The sequence below is a fragment of the Neltuma alba genome, unplaced genomic scaffold (assembly GCF_004799145.2).
Source record: "Neltuma alba isolate B1F8T4 unplaced genomic scaffold, ASM479914v2 tig00010684_pilon, whole genome shotgun sequence".
NCBI lineage: Eukaryota > Viridiplantae > Streptophyta > Magnoliopsida > Fabales > Fabaceae > Neltuma > Neltuma alba.
In genome coordinates this window covers 349,223-371,960 of record NW_021635524.1, presented here as the reverse complement: position 1 = coordinate 371,960, position 22,738 = coordinate 349,223, and the positions used below count along the sequence as shown (strand labels likewise).

At 35.5% G+C, this 22,738-nt stretch overlaps 3 protein-coding genes across 3 annotated transcripts; all 3 read right to left on the bottom strand.

The window, feature by feature from the left end:
• Window positions 1–6,516: 6,516 nt before the first annotated feature.
• Window positions 6,517–7,047, bottom strand: LOC114758272 (uncharacterized). Its single transcript, XM_028947304.1, has one exon. The coding sequence runs from the start codon at window positions 7,045–7,047 to the stop codon at window positions 6,517–6,519; it is 531 nt and encodes a 176-aa protein (XP_028803137.1).
• A 126-nt stretch (window positions 7,048–7,173) lies between these two features.
• On the bottom strand, window positions 7,174–7,938 carry LOC114758271 (uncharacterized). The gene has a single exon (XM_028947303.1). It carries the CDS (start codon window positions 7,936–7,938, stop codon window positions 7,174–7,176), a length of 765 nt encoding a protein of 254 aa, XP_028803136.1.
• Window positions 7,939–21,165: 13,227 nt separating this feature from the next.
• On the bottom strand, window positions 21,166–22,384 carry LOC114758292 (50S ribosomal protein L18). The gene is made up of 2 exons (XM_028947322.1): window positions 22,239–22,384; window positions 21,166–21,712 (listed from the first exon to the last, which is right to left on the bottom strand). Exon 2 carries the CDS (start codon window positions 21,708–21,710, stop codon window positions 21,366–21,368), a length of 345 nt encoding a protein of 114 aa, XP_028803155.1. The 5' UTR covers window positions 21,711–21,712; window positions 22,239–22,384; the 3' UTR covers window positions 21,166–21,365.
• Window positions 22,385–22,738: the final 354 nt, after the last annotated feature.

Here is a 22,738-nt window from a genome sequence, read left to right as displayed (position 1 = left end):
TTAATTTCCTCAAATTAGTTAACTGGTTCTTAAAATTAGGACCAAAGATAGTAAGTCAGATGAAAAAGATGGCTGACTTGATTTATAAAATCAATTTATTAGTATTGAAAAGTATTTATGTCAACAAAAATAAATTTTATGTTAATTTAAATCATTATTTTTTAAGTTTATTTTTTATTTCTTTATTAAATGGAACAATATACCCAAACTATGGGTGTTTGTATTTAATATAAATAGACACGTACTCCTGTATTCAACATATAATAAATAAGAACGGTAGGTATAAACCGCCTTTTATGGCATTTATAAAAATAATTTTTTTTAAATGCTACAAATGACATTCTAAATTTGTTACAAGTGATTCTCTACCCTAATAACAATTGGTGTTATTATGAATTTTCTTACTTTGGTGAGTTAAAAATGTAACATCTGATGAAACTATTAATTAATAACAAGGAAGTCTTATTTATTTGTACAGTAGGCTCTATGTTTTTTATTTTCTTCCAAATAAATATAAGATAATAAATTAAAACAATTGTTGCAGAGATTTACCATGTATTTATAATTTTCACTTCTAAAATAATGTTATTGATAATCCTTTATTTAAGTGATAAACATAACTCCTTAATATCTATATTTATTTTGAATTATTTTAATATTAAAGTTTTATAAATTTCTGTTTTATGTTGCAATATGTTTTCATTTAAAGATTACTAAAATATACTATTTTAAATTTTTTTTCATACATGAATATTTGAGATATATAGATAAATTTAAAAAATATAAATAAAAAGTAGATATATAAATAAAATTTGTAAATAATTTCAAATAAGGTAATCTAATATTTTTTTTATATTTAAAATCTCTTAGGCATACATCATAGTTTGTTAGCGTAATACTGTTAATTTTCTAGTTAGCTAGGATTAGTTTATTTCATAAAAAAAATTGATATCATAAAAATTAGGGAAAATCCCTTAAAAAGACAGTTTAATAACCCAAATTCATATTTGGGTCATCAAATTTTTCTAATTCCTAATTAGGTTGCATAACCTAAATAAGAATTTTAAAATTTAATGAAAGTACTGTAGTGCCCTTTTATTAAACCTAACAGAAAAGGCAGAGATCAAGGGAGAGATCATTGATTGAATCTGAAGACGCAACGCAGCCTTGAGTAGCCACCATAGCCATCGTCTGAATCTGCAAATCACAACACAGCTTTGAGGAGTCGCCATCGTTGCTGCCATTAGAAATCAGAAGACGCGAGAGGGTAAGACTTCAGCGTGATTAGGAAGACTTAAAACTCAGAAGACGCGAGGAGTCGCCATCGTTGCTGCCATTAGAAATCAGAAGACGCGAGAGGGTAAGACTTCAGCGTGATTAGGAAGACTTAAAACTCAAAAGACGCGAGGAGTCGCCATCGTTGTTGCCATTATACGAAGGAGCTTTAAAACTCAAGTGGCCACTTCTGCGTGAAAATTTTAGCAGAGAGGGTAAGACTTCAAAAATCAATGTCTGAATTATTTGATGTTTCTCTCTATCGCTCAGATCTTACTGAAGGAGAAAAGTAAAGAGAAAATTCAAAATTTCAAACACTTGTCGGAAATTTGAGATTCAGACTCTTAGCTTCAAGTTTCCCTTTGTTTTACCTCCAACCTTTAATTTTTTTCACTCTTGCTCTCTCAACAACACCAACGACTATAACATATTGAAAATATACAACAGAATGACCGACAAAAGCTTTACTGTAATTTTGCATATGTCCTGTCCTCCCCCATATTCATAAAGATGGGTATTTATCTCCGTATGTTGCAGATAAATGTTAAAAGTCTTAGAAATATAGAAGGGCTATTTATGTTCAGTTCTTCACTCCTTCCTTCCTTGTATTACCTCTGGTAATAGTAAAAGAAAACAGGAGAAAATAGGAATTGAGTGCATAGGGGATTAATTGAAGAGGACTTGATTTTCTTTATAAGCTAATGACATGCAAAGAAAATGGTATCAATTGGGTTTTGATTGTGTTATTGGAAGGAAAATTGCCTAGGCGAGCATGCATTATATGGTTAGATATTGCCTGTTTGAATTTTAAATATGTTTTTTTTCTTCTTTTAAAATAAAGAACTACGTCTTTTTTCTTTTGCTTTTTCTTTTTTGAGGTATCACAATCCAGACATGGATGAATGATCTTTAAGCTGATATTGGGATTCATGTAAGCTGATATTGCAATATCGAATTACATGAGAGTATGTAAATAAACATAAATCCAAATTGGTCCATTCTTATGATAAGCGTCTTGTCATTATACTTTACATATATTTGCAGTATGCGTTCTCATGTTTATCGTGAAATATTTTGCTTAAACAAAGTAATGGTAAACATGCCACAATCTCTTGGGAATTAGTACTCGTAGATTTTATCCTATATTCAAAATGTATCATTCATCTAAATAGATTTTGAAGAAGCCAAAAAACTAGCTACTATAATGTTCTTCAGTTTCGAATATAATATCCAGTTCATTCTTTATTCAAGTTGTGATGTTAATGATAGCCATAATAGTTCTTAAATTTTTGTTTGATTAGATAGCATTAGTAGTTCTTAAATTTTTGGTTTTGGTAGGAGAAGAAACATGGTGAATGAGGAAGGTTCATCAAAACTCATACACGGAAAGACTGGGTTGCCATTGTTTAGGAAAGACTTTTATGATAAAGCTGAAAAGAAGTATAAGAGATTGAGGGAAGGACATAACGATGTGTTAAAGGCATGGAAGGGAATGCACAATGAGGAAAAAGAAAAATATGTTGAGAAGGGAAAGCAATTAAGGCCTGAAAAGATCAGAAGGAATTGTAAGTCAGCTTTTCAAACGCGTACCTCTCTCCGACAATTCAAGGATCTGGCTGAATTTGTAAAGGCGAACAATGATTTAAGGGAGAGGGTGGAAAAAATTGGATTTGGAAGGTTGCTTGATGTGTCGTGTGATAGACTCCCCCGTGACATTTGTGTAAGTTTGATAAGAGCATATGATCCACCAACATATCAATTTCGTATTCGGGGGAAGACAGAAGAAATGAGACCGCAACATGTGCACATTTTGTTCGACCTACCCCATAGCGGGGCAAAGGTGAATATGAAAGTAGGTGATCATGATCCAGCATATGAGGAGGTCAAGGGGCAATATTTTAAAATGCCATATAACAAAATATTGGCCATGATCAAATCTGGTGTAAATAATGAGAAGTTTGAATTTTTGTTTGTGCTATACACTCTTGGGACTCTTTTATGTCCCACTGCGAGTGCAAGAGTCAGTGAACGGTTGTTGAGGGTTGTGTGGTGCACAAATAATGCATTTCAACAGTATGATTGGGCAACCTATTTGATGAATGAGCTATGCAAGGAAATAGAAGATTATGTTAAAGTGATGAGGAAGAAGAAGGATGGCCAGTTCAACGTGGGTGGGTGCCTCTATTTCTTATTGGTATGCATTTTTCTTTTGACCAATTATTGGTATATATATCCAATTATGCTATTTTCTACTATTTTTGTCTATAAGATACTGTTTAAAGTTGTATGATTAATGATGCAGATCTATTTTTTTGGAGTATTTCCCACTGCTTAAAGCTGATGAGCATGAGCCTAGGGATGCAGTTGCGTTTTGGACTAATGAGAGGGTATGGAATATGTGTAAGAAAGAGAGTACAAGCTGTATGGGCATTTTGTATGAAGGAAGTGGTGTTGAAATGAGGACTAGGAAAGAGGAAAGAGCAACAATTGCCTATCTAGACCCGGTATAGAAATGATTATTATAATTATTGTGTTAGTTCTTGTTACGTCTGATACTTTGAATTGTTTTGTGTAGGAGTTGAAGGAGTTACACTCAACTTTGATGAATGCGATTGAAGAAAACCATAGAAGGCTCATTAATGTAGTTGAGGAGAAACTCATGAAGGTACAACTAAAGAGGGAGAGACACCAAAAATCAGAGCAAAGGGTGCATGGACATGAAGAAAATGATGAAGATAAAGATGTACAATATGGAGATGATGAAAATATTCATGTGGAAGATGAGTTTATTGGAGATGAAGGGGATGAATCAAGTGCAGATTCTAAAGCTAAAAATGAGGAGGAGGAAGAAGCATCATACCAGGAAAATATCAATGTGGAAGATGTGTTTAGTGGAGATGGAGGGGATAGATCAAGTACAGAATCTCAAAATGAAGAAGAGGACCAAATTAAGCACAGAGATCAACCCCGGAGATCAATGAGGACTAAAAGGCCAACAATTAAGTCCCCTTGGGTTTTGTCAAAGCCGATTAAGAGGACAAAAACAAAGATGGATGAGAAGGACACCTTTTCCATCTTGGTCTCTCATACATGCACGATTGAAGAGGGTAAAAAGATATTGGTAGAAATGTATGATGACAGCTTGACTCGCGACAACCTTAGATGTTTGGGTGGTATTCAAAAAGTAAATAATAGGGTCAGTATCTTACTTGTGAAATGAACTTTTGATAATTGATATATTATCCCTATGAATATGAACATGTTTTTCATCAAACACAGGTGATGTCAATGGTGTGTAAAACATTAATGGGCGAAATGAAAACCAAGGGACAACTTAGGCGACACATATTTGATGCTGACTTCATGGTTTTTGATCTTATTCCATCACTTGTTTTAGTTTTTATCTTGTCATTTTTTTGTAATTAGATGATGTGCAATATTTGTAGATGAAAATGTTGATCAACCCCTATGATTGGAAAGCATCAGACAATGAGAAGCAAATTTTGCCTACATATTTGGGATATAATTTAGGCAATTGTGACTTGATATTCGGTCCATCTCTTGTAGACAATCACTGGTTTTGTTATGTTCTTGAGGTGAGGACTATGAAGTTTTATGTATTAGATTCATTGAAAGGTCATGTAAATGACCAACATAAGAAGAAGCAGAAGAAAGAGAGTATCACAGAAGATCCAAGGATCACTAAGGTGAAAGCATGTGTATGGATATTTTGTGCCTTTATTAATTTTTTGATAATATATTTGTTTGAATAAGTTGTAGTCTAATTATTGAATTGATTGTGTTTGCAGAGAGATAGATTCCATGATATTATTAATTTAGTTAAGCCTGAGCTGATTAGAAAGAAGCCAATGAGTGATATAATTTGGGCTGTTGTACCACAACAAAATAATCTGTACGTGTTATGATTTACATCATTTAACAGATATTTTGCATGTGGTTATGAGTAGAAGAATTAATACTTTTTATTGGTTTATGTGTGCAGTAGAGATTGTGGTGTCCATGTGTTATATTGGTTGAGATCGTGGGACCCATCCGCTGTATTAAATTACACAGACGTACAATTATGGACTTGTAATGTTGATTTGATTTTATAATGTGTATGTTACTTGGTAAATTAACATGTAATTTTCACTCGTATGCAGGAAGAAATTTCCAAGTTTAGGAGGGATCTTTTGTGGTGGCTTGTCAATCATCATGAAAATTCAAAACGTGAAGATGCTATAAAGTTGCTTTCAAATCCAAAGAACCCGTTTCCTGGGAAAAGGAGGCGTTTTGGAATGTAGGATGTAGGGGTTTGTCTGTGTGTATGCTGATAGGTTAGGTGGCAACGTTTTGAAGTATTTGAAGTTGATAGCTTTGTTTAGGAGCCACTTTGCCTTGTATTTTTGTCATTTTTCTCTTGGAATTATTGGATTGATATATTGTTTTGCTGTAGTTTTTTAGATGCCACATAGTATATAAAAATTAACATGTTCTATTTCATAGTTAACAAGTTTAAGTTCTAAATTAACAATTTATGGTTACATAACATACCAACAATTAAGTTCTAAATTAACATATTCTATTTTACAGTTAATATGTTTCAATTCTAAATTAACAACTTTATGTCTTCATGACACACTCACAATAAGTCTTTTGCTAAAATTTGATCACAATAAAACCTTGACAAATAACAAGTTCAATTACGTTGTTAACAAGTTTAAGCTCTAAATTAACAACTTCCTTATCCTTGTAGCATACTTGCAGTAAGTATTGACAAAAAACCATATTACATTATATCGTTGAAAATTAACACGTTCTCTTTCATAATTAACATATTTCAATTCTAAATTAACAACTTCATGTTTTCATGACACACTCGCAATAAGTTTTTCACCAAAACTTGATCACAATACAACCTTGACAAATAACAAGTTCAACTACGTAGTTAACAATTTTCCTATCTCTATAGCACACTTGTAGTAAGTATTGACAAAAACCATATCACACTGCATCCTCGAAAATTAACATGTTCGATTTCACAATTACCATGTTTCAATTCTAAATTAACAACTTTATGTCTTCATGATACACTTGCAATAAGTCTTGGGCTAAAACTTGATCACAATAAAATCTTGACAAATAACAAGTTCAATTACATAGTTAACAAGTTTAAGTTCTAAACTAACAACTTCCCTATTCCTATAGCATACTTGCAATATGTTTTTGACTAAAAAAATTTCAATATGGGTTTGGATTTTTGCACGTCCTTCTTGTGTGACCAGCTTCATGGCATGTTCCACAGTAGTAAGTCTTCTTATTTTGGAATTGTGATTCACGTCGCTTAATTCTTGGCCGTCCAGGAGGTCGACTTGTGCGGGGTGGTTGGAGGAAGGTTTGGCCTAAAATATTTTCCATCCTATAGTCATTAATATCTGGCATGTCAATTGTCACAACTGGAATCATGCTCCGATTATAAATCTTTTGTTGAGATGTAATTTTATAGCATTCCTCAACATAATCATACACATTTCCATGGGCAAGCTTGATGGCTGCACAAGCATGTGCACATGGAATCCCTGACATTTGCCATGCTCCACAGCTACATTCATGTAAACCTAGATCAACTTCTAAGTCTCCATAAGCTGTATGAACACATGCCCTATTCCCTCCATAAGATACAGGAAACATGTGTTCAGTTCTCATCACATTTTCCATCAATACAGCCTCGATGTTTGGCCCAACACCATTCCTCCACTTACTGATTGCCATGGCTGATGCGTGCATCTTCTTTGCTACTTTTTCTCGATGTTCATGGATTAACTGTGCAACATTATGCCTTCTTTCCTTCACCATCCATGCATTGAATGACTCAGCAATATTAGTTGTTATATTATCCTATCGTTTAAATGGGAATTGACTTAAAGCCCACCTATCAATATCACCATGATTCACAAGCCATTCAAATAACTCTTGAGACATATCCCTCATATGTCCTATTGCCTTATCAAACTCAGTTTCAAGTCTTGCATAAGCAATATCATCAAGCAACTTTAGTGCATCAACCTTACTCTTAGCACTTGTCCTTCCCCTTCCTCTATTTATTTTCATCCATTCTGAACTAAAGTTTTCCTTCACATGGCAATAGCAAAATGCATGTCTATCACTACCAAATATGACTCGTACAGCTCCTATTATAGCATTATGACGGTCTGAAACTATGGTCAGCTCAATTGACCCTGTTATCTGTCTAATCTTGGATAAAAACCATGTCCAGTCCTCTAATATCTCCCCATTCACAATAGCAATTGCAAATGGTAGTAACTCATTGTCTGCATCATATGTGGAGGCTGACAACAAGGTTCCTTTATATGGGCCACTTAAATGAGTACCATCTATATATAATATATGTCTTGCCCTAACCAAGAACCCCTCAATACAACAACCATATGCTATAAAAACACGCTCAAATATGTAATTGTTTGAAGCTTCCCATTCAGCAACTGTTGTCGAATCACTTTCCTTTAGTCGTTGACATATCCATGGTATAAGCATATAAGATTGATCTGGTCTGCCTTGAATATCCTCTATTGCTTTTAATTTAGCAGCATATGCTTGTTTATATGTCAGATTTACTCCATATTCTCTCTGTAATGTCTTCATAATTTCACTAGGGCGCTTATCTATGTGTGATCTAAATCTTCAATAATAATAGATGATGTTAGAGCAGCTCTTCCCCTATGGTTTACTTGAAGACAATCTTGTGCATGGTGAACATGCTCATTATTGAATCACGTCACACGAAGGAAAGGGGTATTCTTTCCTACTGCATTTGCAGTTATCTTCCAAGGACATCCTTCGATTTTACATTTCACAGACATTCTTTCTTTGCTGTTCCTCACAAACTTGTATTGAAACTTGTTAGCAATACTATATTTGTGTAGCAGCCGTTTGAAAGCATCAGCGTTCGGAAAGATTTGTGATAATCCTGAAAATATCTCTTTCCATTTCAATGAGTTCAACTCAGGAAAAGGTGTGGGTGCACTTTGTACTCCACATGGTGTGCTACTAGGTCCCCCACAGCTTTCATAAGTAACACCATTTTGATGAGATGCAAGTTCAGGTTCATTATTGAAATTTCTTGGAGAAAAAGAGCTTTGTTCTGGCTGCCTCACGCTTGTATGCATGCTGCATTATATGACCACAACGTTTGTTATTTTATTAACAAGAATATTCTAACAAATAACAGCTTATTTTTTTGAGAAAAACAACTAACTTACATTTATGGATCACCACTTGCTTCTTCTGCATTGCCATTCCTTTTACATGCTATATAGACATGGCCACTCCTCTCATTATATTGAAAAAGATTTGCAAGTTCCTCATCATCAACAAGATCTATTAGAGTCTTCTGATCAAAAGACACTGTGTATTTCATCTCACTATTATTAATGTCATTTCCAATCCATGAATATATTATTACTCTCATTTCTTCAAGTGTCATACCCTCTCTTATGTTTCTTACCCTAACACTCCCCCCATCATATTGAATTTCACCTTCAAGATTCTTGACAAATTGTCCACCAACATGAAAATAACAAAATAATCCTTTTGCTAATGTTAATCCTGAAGTAGATGCCATTTTTTATGCCAACCTGCAATAAAAAAGGGACTACTAACTAGTCATAATCATTATCAATTTTTTCGATCAACAAAATAGAATATAAATTTTTTTCAATCAACAAAATAGAATATAGCTTCTGAAATTAACAACTTTTACTTAGATCTTAACATGTTTCACTTAGCTATTAGCACTAATGTGTCTCTCATAACCATGATAATTTCCACCTTTTACAATCAATATAACAGAACCTACCTTCAAAATTTATTAACTTCAACTTAGATTTTAACACATTTCACTTAGCTATTGACATAAAACATGGCCCTTATAGTTATGATCATGATCACTTCTTACAATAACATAACATAATCCACCTTCAAATTTTAACAACTTCAAATCATGTTTTAACACGTTATACTTAGCTATTAACAACATACACAACCCTCATAGCATTTTTCTATTAAACTTTTACGATCAAGCAAATATAATCAGTCATCATGCATATCTATTCATTGTAAACGCTGCATCACACAGATACATCAACCTTCCTACTCATCCTAAAAGCAGCACTCCGTACTCTCATTTAGCTATTTTCATGATGCACTTCTTATTGTACAGCAAATTTTCCTTCCTCCCCTACAAAAACCCCATCGCCCACAATCCATACTAAGAAAAGGAAGGACCAAGATAGCATGATGAAATTTTCAGGATTAAGATGAAAAGACTTAATATAAAAAGCTAACTTACCTTTGCTTTCTTGTTTGATTTTTCGACTTTGGAATGATAGACGTCAAGTTCGCTCCTTCAGAACTTACGTTAGGCAGGAGTGATAAATAATATACATCTTTTTAGGTTTATAATAAAAGGACATTACAGTAATTTTATTAAATTTTTAAATCCTTATTTGGGCTATGCAACCTAATTAGGAATTAATGAAATTTAATAGCCCAAATGGGGATTTGGGTTATTAAGCCGTCTTTTAAAGGGATTTTCCCTAAAAATTATATATTTAAAGTATGATTACTTTTATTAAAAAAATTAATCATAATCTATCCTCCAATCGTACCTTTTCAATATCCCAATGAAACAGTTCTTTAAATTAACTATAAAATCTTGGAATAGGTGTAATGAAAAAACCCTAGAACAGATTGTAATCAAGATGCATCTACATCCGCATCCTTTAAATGGCAATATTAATTACCAAAGGATAAATTTTATTTTAGAATCAAAATAATTAATATTTATTTCATGTTTTGATTTCTATGAAATTGAAATCATTATATTATTCAGTTTCAATATTTTGATAAAACATTTAATTGTTCATTAGATTAAAAATAATGATAATCAAATTCTACTTTTGCCTCCACGTTACCCTCCCCACTAATTTATTTTTTCCAATATCCATATATGAATTATCAAAAACATACCGCTTCCCTATTAATTATAAGATCAAGTTAATTTCATCATTTCAAATAGGTTTAATTTATTCATAATTATTTAAATAACAAAGTCTAAAAATTATGTTGGCAAAAGGAAAACAGAGTTTGAGCTTATTCCAGACCCCAAAAAAAAAAAAAAGTTAAGCTTATTCAAAGCATACCCATCCACAAAATTTTTTTTTTTTAAATGTGTGTATTACTTTTACCTATCTCCCTTATTTCATTTTTACAATGAAAAATCGGGGATAAAACTTTCATTCCTGGATTAACTGGGGATCCTTGGGATAAGGGGGATTGTCTCTACTAACTTCTCTTTTTATTTTCTTTCCACTTAATTTCTCTATCATTGGATTAACTTCTAATGGTTGAGATTTAAAATTGAGTAAAAATATTATTATAATATTAAATATAATAAAAATTTATCAGATTAAACTACTTCTATCAAATTTTTTTTTTTATAGCTAACAGGAATCCTTACATCAAGCCGTCGCTTATACCTATGCGATCAGCACGCAAAATATCCGAAAGGGCACTAGGAGCAGAAGTCACCATATGAAATCCATTAAACGCCATAAGCCCTCCTTTGCAAGATAGTCAGTTGCCGTATTATGCGCCCTACTCACATGCTGAAAATGAACGTCCCAGTCCCAATGAACCATCTGGTGGATCTCCTTAATAATGTCGTAATCAGCATGGTGTTCTTCCGGATGGGTGGAGATCAAATCCATAGCATTACTAGAGTCAGATTCCAGTATAATTCGACGATAGCCGCTGTCCCAAGCAAGTTTAAGCCCAAGCAGGCACACCCATAGCTCTGCATGGAGTGCATCACCATTATCAAGTCTCTGAATAAATCCACAAACAAATTGTCCAGTCTCGTTCCTCAGTAGACCACCACATGCACAGGCCATGTGAAGAGAAGAGAAAGCTCCGTCAACATTCAACTTGATCCACCCTTGTGCTGGGGGTTGCCAACTATGATTACTAGAGTGTAGACTTATACCTGGTAAAATAGCACTTGATAAATGTCTCTGAGTCTGCTGTAAGTTGTCCAAAATAGCAGTGGAGTTAGTAATAAGCGCTTCATTAGTAATCAGTTTTCCTTCAAAAATGAAGAGATTGCGCATGTGCCAAAGCCACCAGCAAACAATAGAAAAAAGGTCCTTCCAATATTCTCCATTTACCGATCTAGTAGTGATGTTCCAACCTATCCATTGGTGAAAAGATAAAGCCGGATCAAAAAATCTTTTCCATTTAGATCGATGAATTAACTTGCTCCATAGAAACCTTGTCTCACGACAGTCACGGAAGACGTGAAGGGAGTCTTCAATATCTCTCTTACAAACTGGACACATAGCATCTTCCGTCAGTCCCCGTTTATATCTCGCTGCATTTGTTAGGAGACCCTTCCTTATCGCAAGCCACATAGTTGAACGACAACGTTGAGGAACACGAAGCGTCCATATTTTCCCCCAAAGTGGATCATTACCAGAATCAGCCATGGAAATATAATTATACGCGGACTTTACTGTAAAAAGGCCATTACGTTCAAATTTCCACCTCGCCAAAGAACCATTATTTGTGATCTCTATCCCATCTTCCACCCTTCTCCAGATTTTTTTAATACCAGCCCAAACATTTGAGCCGCTTCTTTCCGCATCAATCTTTGGCATAAGATCCTTCCCACAGCGATATTTATCTCGAATCACTCTAACCCAGAAATCATCTCGACAATGAACCAGTTTCCAGCCAAGTTTCATAAGATGAGCATGATTCTGTAGCTTTGCATGTCTTAAGCCAATACCTCCTTTCGACTTAGGTTGACAAAGCACGTCCCAAGCAACAAGTGGTATCTTCTTCTTTTCTTCCGAATTCCCCCAAAGAAAGCTTCGATTATACTTATCCAGGTTCTCACAAGAGGTAGCAGGAAGTAGCGCGGTTTGCATTACATAACTCGGAATTGCAGAGGACACAGAGCTAATTAAAGTACTCCTTCCAGCGAGGGATAATGAATTCGTCTTCCACTTGTCAAGTTGGTGCTTTACTTTATCCACAGTCTCCTTGAAAGAGTCTTTAGTCACCTTTTTATGTAGTAGAGGAACACCTAAATACTTACCCAAATCAGCTGTCTGGGTGAATCCCATATAGGTATTGATTTCTCTACACCTATTGTGGTTAATATGAGGTGAGAAGAAGATACGAGTTTTCGACTCATTAACCTTCAATCCAGAAGATTTACAAAAATCAGCTAGGCATTTATGAATCAACTCTGCCTGTTCAAGCGAAGCTTCTGCAAACAAAATAATATCATCCGCAAAAAACAGATGAGAAATAGGAGGGCCCTTTTTGGTGAGTCGTATTGGCCGCCATTCTTCATTAATTAGCTTCTCTTGTATAAGATGAGCAAGCTTTTCCATACATATAACAAAAAGATATGGAGATATTGGATCTCCTTGTCGTACTCCTCTAGAAGAATTAAAAACATCCGCTTTGTTGCCATTCCATAAAAGTTGTAATGTAGCTGAACTAATACAACTTTCAACTAGTTCAGCAATATTAGAGGGAAGGCTAAGTTCTTTTAAACACCGGATCAAAAACTCCCAATTCACTCGATCATAAGCCTTCTCAAGATCGATTTTGATGGCCATAAAGCCTTTTTTCCCTTTCATTGTCCGCATGGAATGAATTACCTCTTGAGCGACTATAATATTGTCAGATCCATGACGCCCAGGAACAAAGCCACACTAATTAGGAGATATAATTCGAGGAAGAAAAGCTTTCAACCTATTAGCCACAATCTTTGTAATCACTTTATACACCACGTTATAAAGACTTATCGGCCGTAAATCTTTGAATGATTCTGGTGGATCCTTTTTAGGGATTAAAACCACAAAAGTCCCATTAATCCCTCTAACTACTGCTGGATTAGAGAAAATATGTTTTACATAACTTACCAGTGATCTCCCTATAGTATCCCATTGTGTCTGATAAAATAAAGCATTAAAACCATCTGGGCCTGGGGATTTGAGGGATCCCATACTGAACAAAGCCTCTTTAATTTCTCTTTCTTCCACATGCCGACCACAGAAACGTAGATCTATCTCATCTAGCTTGGGATACGAGACATCACAAGGCAACGCATCCCTGCAAGACACTTCTTCCGCAAATAAAGTAGCAAAATAGTGCATAGCTTCTCGTTTTATTACCTCAATGTCATAACACCAATCTCCCCCTTCCAATCGGATAGCATCAATTCTGTTCATCTTCCTTCTCTTGTTAGCTCGAGTATGAAAGAACTTTGTATTTCTGTCTCCAAAAAGAGACCAATCCATTCTAGCCTTCTGAGCCCAAATAAGAGATTCTTGCATCAAAACTTCCTCAAGCTCCTTCCATAATCTCACTTGAATCTTTTCATAAAAGCGAACGTTACCTCCTCGGCCCAAAGCTCGGTTAACCCCGTCCATACGTCTAAATAATTTCCTCTTTCTCTCTTCAGTATGTCAAAACACTTGCTTGTTCCAAGAACTACAAGCACGTGTAAATTGGTCCAGATTAAAGTTCCACTCAGTATCTTCCATCCAGTTAGCCTTGACAAAACTACTAAACTCATCATGAAGTACCCATGCAGCTATAAACTGAAATGGGCGACTAGGAAGATCAACATGCTGGTACATTTGAAGAAGTAAAGGACGATGATCAGATTTGTAGTAAGGCAATGGGACACCTGTGCATTTGGAAACAGACGACACCAAGCTTCATTAGCAAAGACTCGGTCTAATAGTGCCTCTGAACTACCTCTCTTCCATGTAAAATAAGGTCCTACGAAGCCAATATCCGATAAGGAAGATTCCTCATACCAATTACAAAACTCTCGATCAATCGATAAGCCGTTAGGAGTGTGCGTATGTCTTTCAGATGAGAACAGTGTAGCATTAAAATCACCTCCCATCACCCATGGCTCATGCATGTCTCGTTCGATACGAGGAAGTTCACTCCACAAATTTCGTCGAGCTACCATATGAGGGCTGGCATATATTACAGTAAAAAAATAATGCTCCCTTCTAGAGTTTACAATACGTAAGTGTAAAAACTGCCGATGTTGTTTGATCACATCAACTTTCTGAACCCCAGCATTCCAAAGACACCAAATACCTCCACTAAAACCCTCGGCTTCAATAAACGTATACCCTTGAAAGCCAAGACTGCCAATTCTTCTTTCAGACTTTTTTTTATCTGAACGAGTCTCAACCAAAGCAAGAAAATCCAAACAAAAATGATTTTTAAGTTCCTGTATCAGGCTAGGAAATGACTTCGCGCCTGTACCTCGAGAATTCCATATCAAGAAATTCATAAAGAAACAAATGAGGAAGTCGAGGAATCTATCATGTCCCTCATCTAGACAGAAGCCGACTTCACTAACACCGACTCTCTTGTTTCGACGTGTTCATGACCACCCTTCATGATTATGTCTCCATCTATTATCCTTGCCACTTCGTCAGGTTCCTCTACAGTTGCAAATGTGTTGTCCCCACTCATTAGAACCTGGTTACCCATATTCTCAACGTCGCTGGGGCCAGGACCGTGTCGTTCAATCACAATAGACTGGTATTGGGCCTCACCCTCCTTCAGCCCAGTTTGAAGTGTGTGAAAAGGATTGGATATTTCAATAGGCTGTTCATTAAGATTTATTCCCTCCTTGAATTTAGCTTTTGCTTTCCCAATAGTATTTTCCTTCCCTCGTACCTTAATCTTATCCACAACCTTGCGTTATAGCCAACTAGCGTCCAAGAATTAGTATTAATGTTGTCCCCAAATTTCCTGCCAGAAGATACCGAGCCTTTTTCTGATTTATCCTTCTTCTCACCAACGGGTTTATAGATTTTCTGTATCCTTGCTTGATTCTTTCCAATCTTCCCAATATTATTCTCCTTAATCTCCGTCCTGTTATTACTTGTTCCAGCTCCCTTATTATCCGCTCCTTTACTTGATCCATCATATCCCTTTTTTTCCGTCATCACAGTATTCCAGTGAAAATCTTGACTCACCAACATCTGAGGCCCTAAATGTGCATCAGCGACTACCGTCGTTATTTCGTTCACCGGAATCTGCAAATTATTCGCTCCCTCTTTCTCAGATCTTGAACCATTACTGCTATTCCCTTCCCCAGAAAACTGTGGACATTGATGCTTCTCATGTCCATATTTACCACATTGAAAGCACACCTGATGCAAACCCTCATAGACTATCTGCCATTCTTCTCCAAGAGCCATGAAAGCAGGCAACAAAGGTTGATGAAGGTCTATCTCTACACAGATGCGAGCAAAGCCGCCTTTGTCATAAATCGACGTCGAACGGTCTACTTTAATCGTCTTTCCAATCATATTTCCAATAATACCCACTGATTCCACGTTATAGAACTCCATTGGAAGATCAGGAATACGTACCCATGCAGCTATTTTGCGTTGCCCATCCGCCTTCCAAGGATTAAAGTTCAGCCTCTATCGTTGTACGATCAAGTAATGATCTTCTATCATCCAAGGTCCCTCCTGAAAAGCATAATCTTTGTCCTCTCTACTAGTGAAAGAAACAATATAATATCCATTGCTAAGCGGTGTGACCTTCATAGGCTCTTTCGGTTTCCACATTCTTCGAACCCTATCAATCAACACATGTTTCGGTATCTGCACGCCCAACAGTTTAACAATCAGAGAATTCCACCAAGGTTGACACCACGCCGTATATTGTTCAGCAGAAACTTTCAGTTCCGGATACCTTGGTTTAATGGTAGTCCCTTCAGTCTCAACCCTGTCTGCATCCTCGCCATATCCATTAGCCTCTGGACTTTGATTTTGCTTGGTGAAAAACGATTTCCATCCATTGACTATATCTTCATTCTCCTCATGCGAGACTAGATAGCCACCACACCCTAAAGATAGAAGCTTTTCTTTGTACGACAAAGGCGTCGTTCTTCTAACAAAACTCGCAAAGGCTTTATCCTTCGACCCTTCCGTCTCTTTCCCTGACCTAGTCCCAGAACCAAAAACAAACTTCAAAGGAGTATCTCCAATCTCTACCCCTTTGTCCCGCTCTCTTCCCCCTCTCCGATCACCATCTCCCATGGTTCCAACACCACCATCGCCGTCACTCGCTTCGACCTCCCCACTCGCCATCGCCGTTACTTCTATCAAATTTTAACTCTTAACAGTATAAATTTATTTATATATTTTTTATTATTTAATATTTAATATTTCAATAATGTTCTTATAAAATAAATCTTAGTCATTAAAGTTTGGTCTAATGATGGAAACATTAAGTGGAGAGGAAGTGGAGAGAGAAGCTAATGGAGACAATCCTCTCCCATTGCGTATTAGCGAAGTCTACTTTACAAAGTGAGAAAGCTAATTGCATATTGATTTATGTTATATAATAGGAAATGCTGGTTGCACATAATGTAAACTAATTACATACAAGGCCTACAAATAAGCAATTAGTTTCTTTACTGCGCAAGTGGCCTTTTCGAATATGCAATTACCTACCCTAATATGTAATTACCTTCCATCATGCGTAAGTGGTTTTTCCTAATATGCAATATGAACGGACACACAATTAGTCTTCTTATAGTGCAAGTGGCATTGCATAACATGCAACTGATTATCATAATGTGAAAGTGGCCTTCCCTAACATGCAATTAGTTTCTATATAATATGCAACTAGGCTTTCCAAATATGTAATATGAACCAAATATGCAATTACCTTCTAGAGAGCAAACTAGTCGTTTTATATGCTCATTTATTACTCCTAAAGGAACTCAGTCCTTAGCCTCAATCAATTTATCAATGAGGAATTTATCCTAAATTTTTCTTTTTAAAAAATACAATATATTATTTATTTATTATAATATTACAATTATTCACTTGTTTATCAATATTTTATATGTTTATTATGAAGAGCAAGTTTATAAATTTTTAGGATGAAATTGTATTGTTTTTAATAAAATATTAGGATATTATAATCCAAGACAATTTTCATTTCACCCTATTCATTACTACAAAATAAAATAAATTTGAAATATTTTTAATGGGATAAGGTGCCTTTTTACCCTGAAAATGTTCATTTAGGAGCTATGGGTGTCCAGAAGTTTTTTGGGTCTCAATGTCGTCTTGAAAGTGTAAATTTCATAGCAATGTCGCCCTGAGCTAACTTTCAACTCACAGACATTTGCCATGTAAGATATATGTCCACATAAGATAACATGTATGATTTTGAAAATAAATGGTAGACAAAAAATGGAACACAGGTCAACCTTCATTAATGACAAATGCTAGGTTAAAAGGAGCAAACCTAGACCAGAGGAAGTTAAAGAAAGAGTCAGAAGAGGAAGAAAGGCGGGCAAAGGATTGAAGTGAGACAATGGAGAATTCGACAACATTTTCAACGACAATGACAACAAGAAGGAGGAGGGGTGTCGGATTTGTGAGACGATGTGAAGTAGAGGTAAATGAAGATGGCCCGGTGTGGAGTGCCCCCGCAAACTTCTTGGACAATGCAAAACCTACGGAGGAAGTTCTTTGGATGTGGGAAATATGAACAGGTAAGATGGGCTGACGAGGGTATGTAACTGCTGTGCAAAGTCTCTGATGTGAATGGCTTATTTTGGATTTATTTTTTTTTCTAAAGTAAAGTTGTCATGTTGATTTTTTTTTTAAAGGGAAGTGGGTGTGGGTTTTTCCAATAGCATGATAAACAGATGTGAGAGAGGGCGACAGTGGTGATAAGCCAGTTGGTAGCTTAGACATTTTGGATAGGATGTTTGATAGAAATGGAAGGCAGAGAATGGTTTATGGGGATGAAGGTCGCCCTGATGTTGAAATTGAGATGAGTTGCATAACTGAGAGAGTGGAGAACGCAGAACGGAGATTGAAGATGGCATTTTGTGCACTGGTTGTGACTTAGGTCTTCTTGTTTGCTTTTACATTGACTTAAAATGCGGATAATGTGGGACAGGGGAATGGATATGAATGTTAGGAAGATCGACTATTTTGGAGCATGGAATTTAGTTTGATTAGAAGGTGTGAGAGTTAAATGTAATGACAATGACATGTTGATATTTTTGTCGATGCAATATAGTAAAGCTACTAATTTATTGTTGGCCTATTTCAATAGATCTACAACACATAGGGATAGTTAGATTAAGATAATTGTGATGGGAAAGAAATCTAGATTCAGAAAATTAATTGAACACCTATAAGGTAAGAGAATTAATTGATAAATATTAAAAAGGTAATTTAGAAAGGACTTGGTGCTTGTGTTAATGGTGTTAATGATATTGACATGTCTGTAACACCGTTAGTTCTCGAATATATATTCGAGAAAAACAATTCAAAGAAAGGTAATTTAGCAAAACATAAGGAGTGGTCTAAATATGTACTTGAGAAAACCAAAGACCAATTCTTGAATATGTATTCGAGAAGACCAGTTCTCGAATATATATTAGAGAAGATCAGTTCTCTAATATATATTCGAGAAAAACAGTTCAGAGAAAAGTAATGTTAACGTTGATCGCGAGTTGAAAGTTAGGTCAGGGTGACATTGCTACGAAATTTACACTTCCAGGGCGACATTGAGACCTACAAAACTTCCGAACACCCATAGCTCTTACATGAACAATTTCGGGGTAAAAATGCGCCTTATCCTATTTTTAATTCATTACTAGTTTGGTTCAAAAAAATCATTACTAGTTAAATAAAAAAAAGATTGAAAATTTTAGCTTTTCAAAAGTATGCATATTCACTAATCTAGTTTTCATTAAACATACATGTTAATTATTAAAATTATGCCCCCTTATTTACTTGGGAGAATTATTATGACATTCCGAGAAAGAAAATGTAATTACCAAAAAATTTTAATAACAATTAAGTAATGATTGAATGATACTAAATTGCTATGAAACATTTTAGTAAGTACATTTTTTCTTTGGGACCTTATAATATTTCTCCCTATTTATTTTTAAGAATTAAAATATATGATTTGTTCTCTACATTATCTAATTTTTCACTAATTTTTCGATAGTGTATATTGAAATTTGAAGACATGAAGAGTGTCTTTAAAAATTGAGTATTATCCAGTTATTGGTTCATCTCCCCAAAAAAAGAAGAAGAATTTAACAGCTTAAAATTGGAAAAAAAAAACGCATGTAACTTTTTTATAAGCGGTTACTTTTTTTTATTAAATGGGTTGTGGGTGAGTAAGCGGCATGTGCGTTATCCATCAATATTTATATTATATATAAATTTAAGTATATAATTTTCAACAAATACTAAATGAATATGATAAGGGGAAACACTGGGAGATGATATGAGGTTAAAGTGAGAAAGAATCAAATGCTTATTATTTATAAGAAAGCTCATGTCACTAAACTAGAAATCCATTAGTTAAACATAATAATTGTTGATATCAATCAAATTATACTAAAATAATTTTTTTTTCCAATGAATGTTGTTGACCCCTAAATGTTGCCACTTCTTATAACAAAAATTGTCTTGAATATAAATGCTTCCAATCAAAAGATATCTATATCCTTGATTGTTCTCCACCTTAGCAAATTTCTCTTAATCATTGTACCGTTTGTTTTCTTCCTTAGGGAATGATACTTCACACAGTTTTAGTTCCTAAAAAGAAAAATGATAGATATGCCTTTCATTTCATCTTGAAAATCTAGGACCTCATCTGGATCGAGAAGACAAGGAAAGTTTTTGGAATAACCCTTAACCCGGAAAATGGGGCCTTGGCGTGGCATGATCTCAAGAATCCAGATCAGAAACTTCACCACCAGCAGAACAAATTTTTCGAGAAAAGTCCCTCATTCAAAATATAAGGGCCCACATTTCCATTCCCATTTTCCGAGAAACAACAAAATATGAGGGGAGTCATGAAGTACATTCTAGAGGTCCAGTCATCGATTGTCATTAGAAGAATTGAAATGTTCCCTGGGCATCAAGGATTTCTACCATTCAATTCAATCAGAGTTCACAAATTACACAATGAAATACTTTTCACAGTTTGTTTGCATTTTACCTACCCAGGCTGCAACGTTAAATCTGGTCCATTTGGTGGACACCCCAGTTAATAACATCACCCTCCAAGGATGAGTTTCTCCGATAATTGCCAGTGGACTTGGGAGAAATCAGGTGCATAAAATTTTATCAACAAAAGCCAGGTGCGACCAGGAAGATCAGACAGATCACAAGCAACTCATGCTCAGAAAAGAGCAGGAAGAAGAAGGCCATCCAATCTCTTACATAGACTCACATGTGCCACAGAGTTAGAGGAAAGGAAAGAAGAGCGATCACGTGAGTGCAAACCAAGGCTGGTAAAGGAATCGTGCTGACAAATAAGGAAGAGATCTGCCTATTGTAGACAGACACATTACCTAGAAAAATCAGACGATTCGATTTCGATTGTCCTAATTTTCATGGACAGCGTTAATTTCAACAAAGGAAATGCAGAGTATGAATAAGACCCCACGGCCCATGCATATTGTTCCCATCGCTTACTTGAGTTTTCGACGCATGTACACTGTGTCTACCTTTGTCTTATATGAACACTATCAATTTCAGAAGAAACTGAGAGGATGAATAGACCAAAAAAGCTTATGCGATGCACAATGAATATCATTTTCACACAAACTATGGTTGCAATATATACATCTAAAGTAATATAAATATTTATGCCTTGAAACAAGTTAGCTTAGGATTTCTTAATCAAATATAGTGGAACATGCAACCATCAAGTGTTATAACTTATAGTTACCATTACTTAACAATATTATCATAGAAGATGAATTTAGCATTTTCAACTTACTGGTTATAATAAGGGTAAAAGACTCAAGGGAACAAAACTCAGCATCTTGGCTTAATTACTGTTCTGAATTTATACTAAAGTAATACAGAAACTTTCCACCATTACAAGACAAGGAAGACAAGGTCCAGAAGGAGACCTTCCCTAAGCTTCAGCTATATATATGAGAATAATCAGAGCAACTTAACACCAGCATCCCTGACAGAATCAACAACAGCCCGAACCTTACCATGATACTTCTGTTCTCTCTTCAAGTGAACAGTAATAGCAGGTATATTCTTAAGCAAAAGGCGTTCCCCAAGTATCTTCCCAATCTTTGCAGCCGCAGCCACATCTCGGGTTGTTTCCAAGCTTGACCTTAACGCTTTCTCCTGAGAGCTTGCAGAACATGCTACAGTAGCAGTTGGTGTGTGGATCACCTGGGCACTCACGAATTTATTTGTAAAATGCATTTTCAGCACATAAGGTTTGAGAAAATCTATGATCCTTGGCGGCCTTGGTGGAGGAGGGATCACCATATCTGTTTTGAAATGTATCACATCAGTATAAGCCCAAGGAATTTCACATTTATAATGCCAATTAGATTAAGCATATATGACGGGTAGATAAAGGTTTTCTTGTCACAACCTAAACCAGATTTTTGCATCCTTTATTGTAATTTCCATAGGTAGGCCTATATTCCACTCAGTAGGGGAATCTTGCCCCACTGAAATTTTCGAAATAAGCATGGTTGATATCAGACCCTCTTGATTTTTGTTCCAGATACTATAACGAAGATGCGTTAGTAAGCCAATTGATTCAGGCAAATCCTCCAAGCCACCGACGAATGGCGAAGAATGGCAATGATTACACTCTAGGAATTTATGATCTTTAAATTAATTAAAATTGAAAAAATAAAACAAAACAAGAAACAGCACAACGGCATCCGACGCAGGGTTGACAGCCACTCAGGGAACAGATGACGCATATAACAAATTCAAATCTAGACTCAAAGCCAGATTGAACATATCAGTCTCACCGGAGAAGACAAAGCCCTACGTTCATACCTTCTTCAATACTTGCCCCAAAAAAATACGCAGGAGCTGACAACGGTGGACGGCGTCCAACGGCGACGTCGCCGAGGTGTGGGATGCTCCGACGAAGAAAAACGAATCTCCTCCTCCTACTCCTACCCGACGACGAGATGGTGTTTTCTTAGGTTTTGTTTGGTTCAATGGAGGGGATGGGTGGGGAGGTTAATCAAAGGAAGGGGTGGGGAGGGAAGGGAAGTAATGGGTTTTGTTTGGTTGGAGGAGAGGGGAAGGAAAGAGAGATTTCTTGTTTGGTTTAGAAAGAGAGGGGAGGGGAGGGGATTATAAATTGACAAATATGTCCTTATCTCTATACTTAGATTGATTTATTTTTTTATTACAATATTTATATCAAAATTATTATTTTCTAATTTATCAATTTCAAAAAAACCAATTACCTCACTTATATGTGATAAAAAATTATGATAAAACTAAAAAAATTAGAAAATATTATATAATTATAAAAGACACAAGCT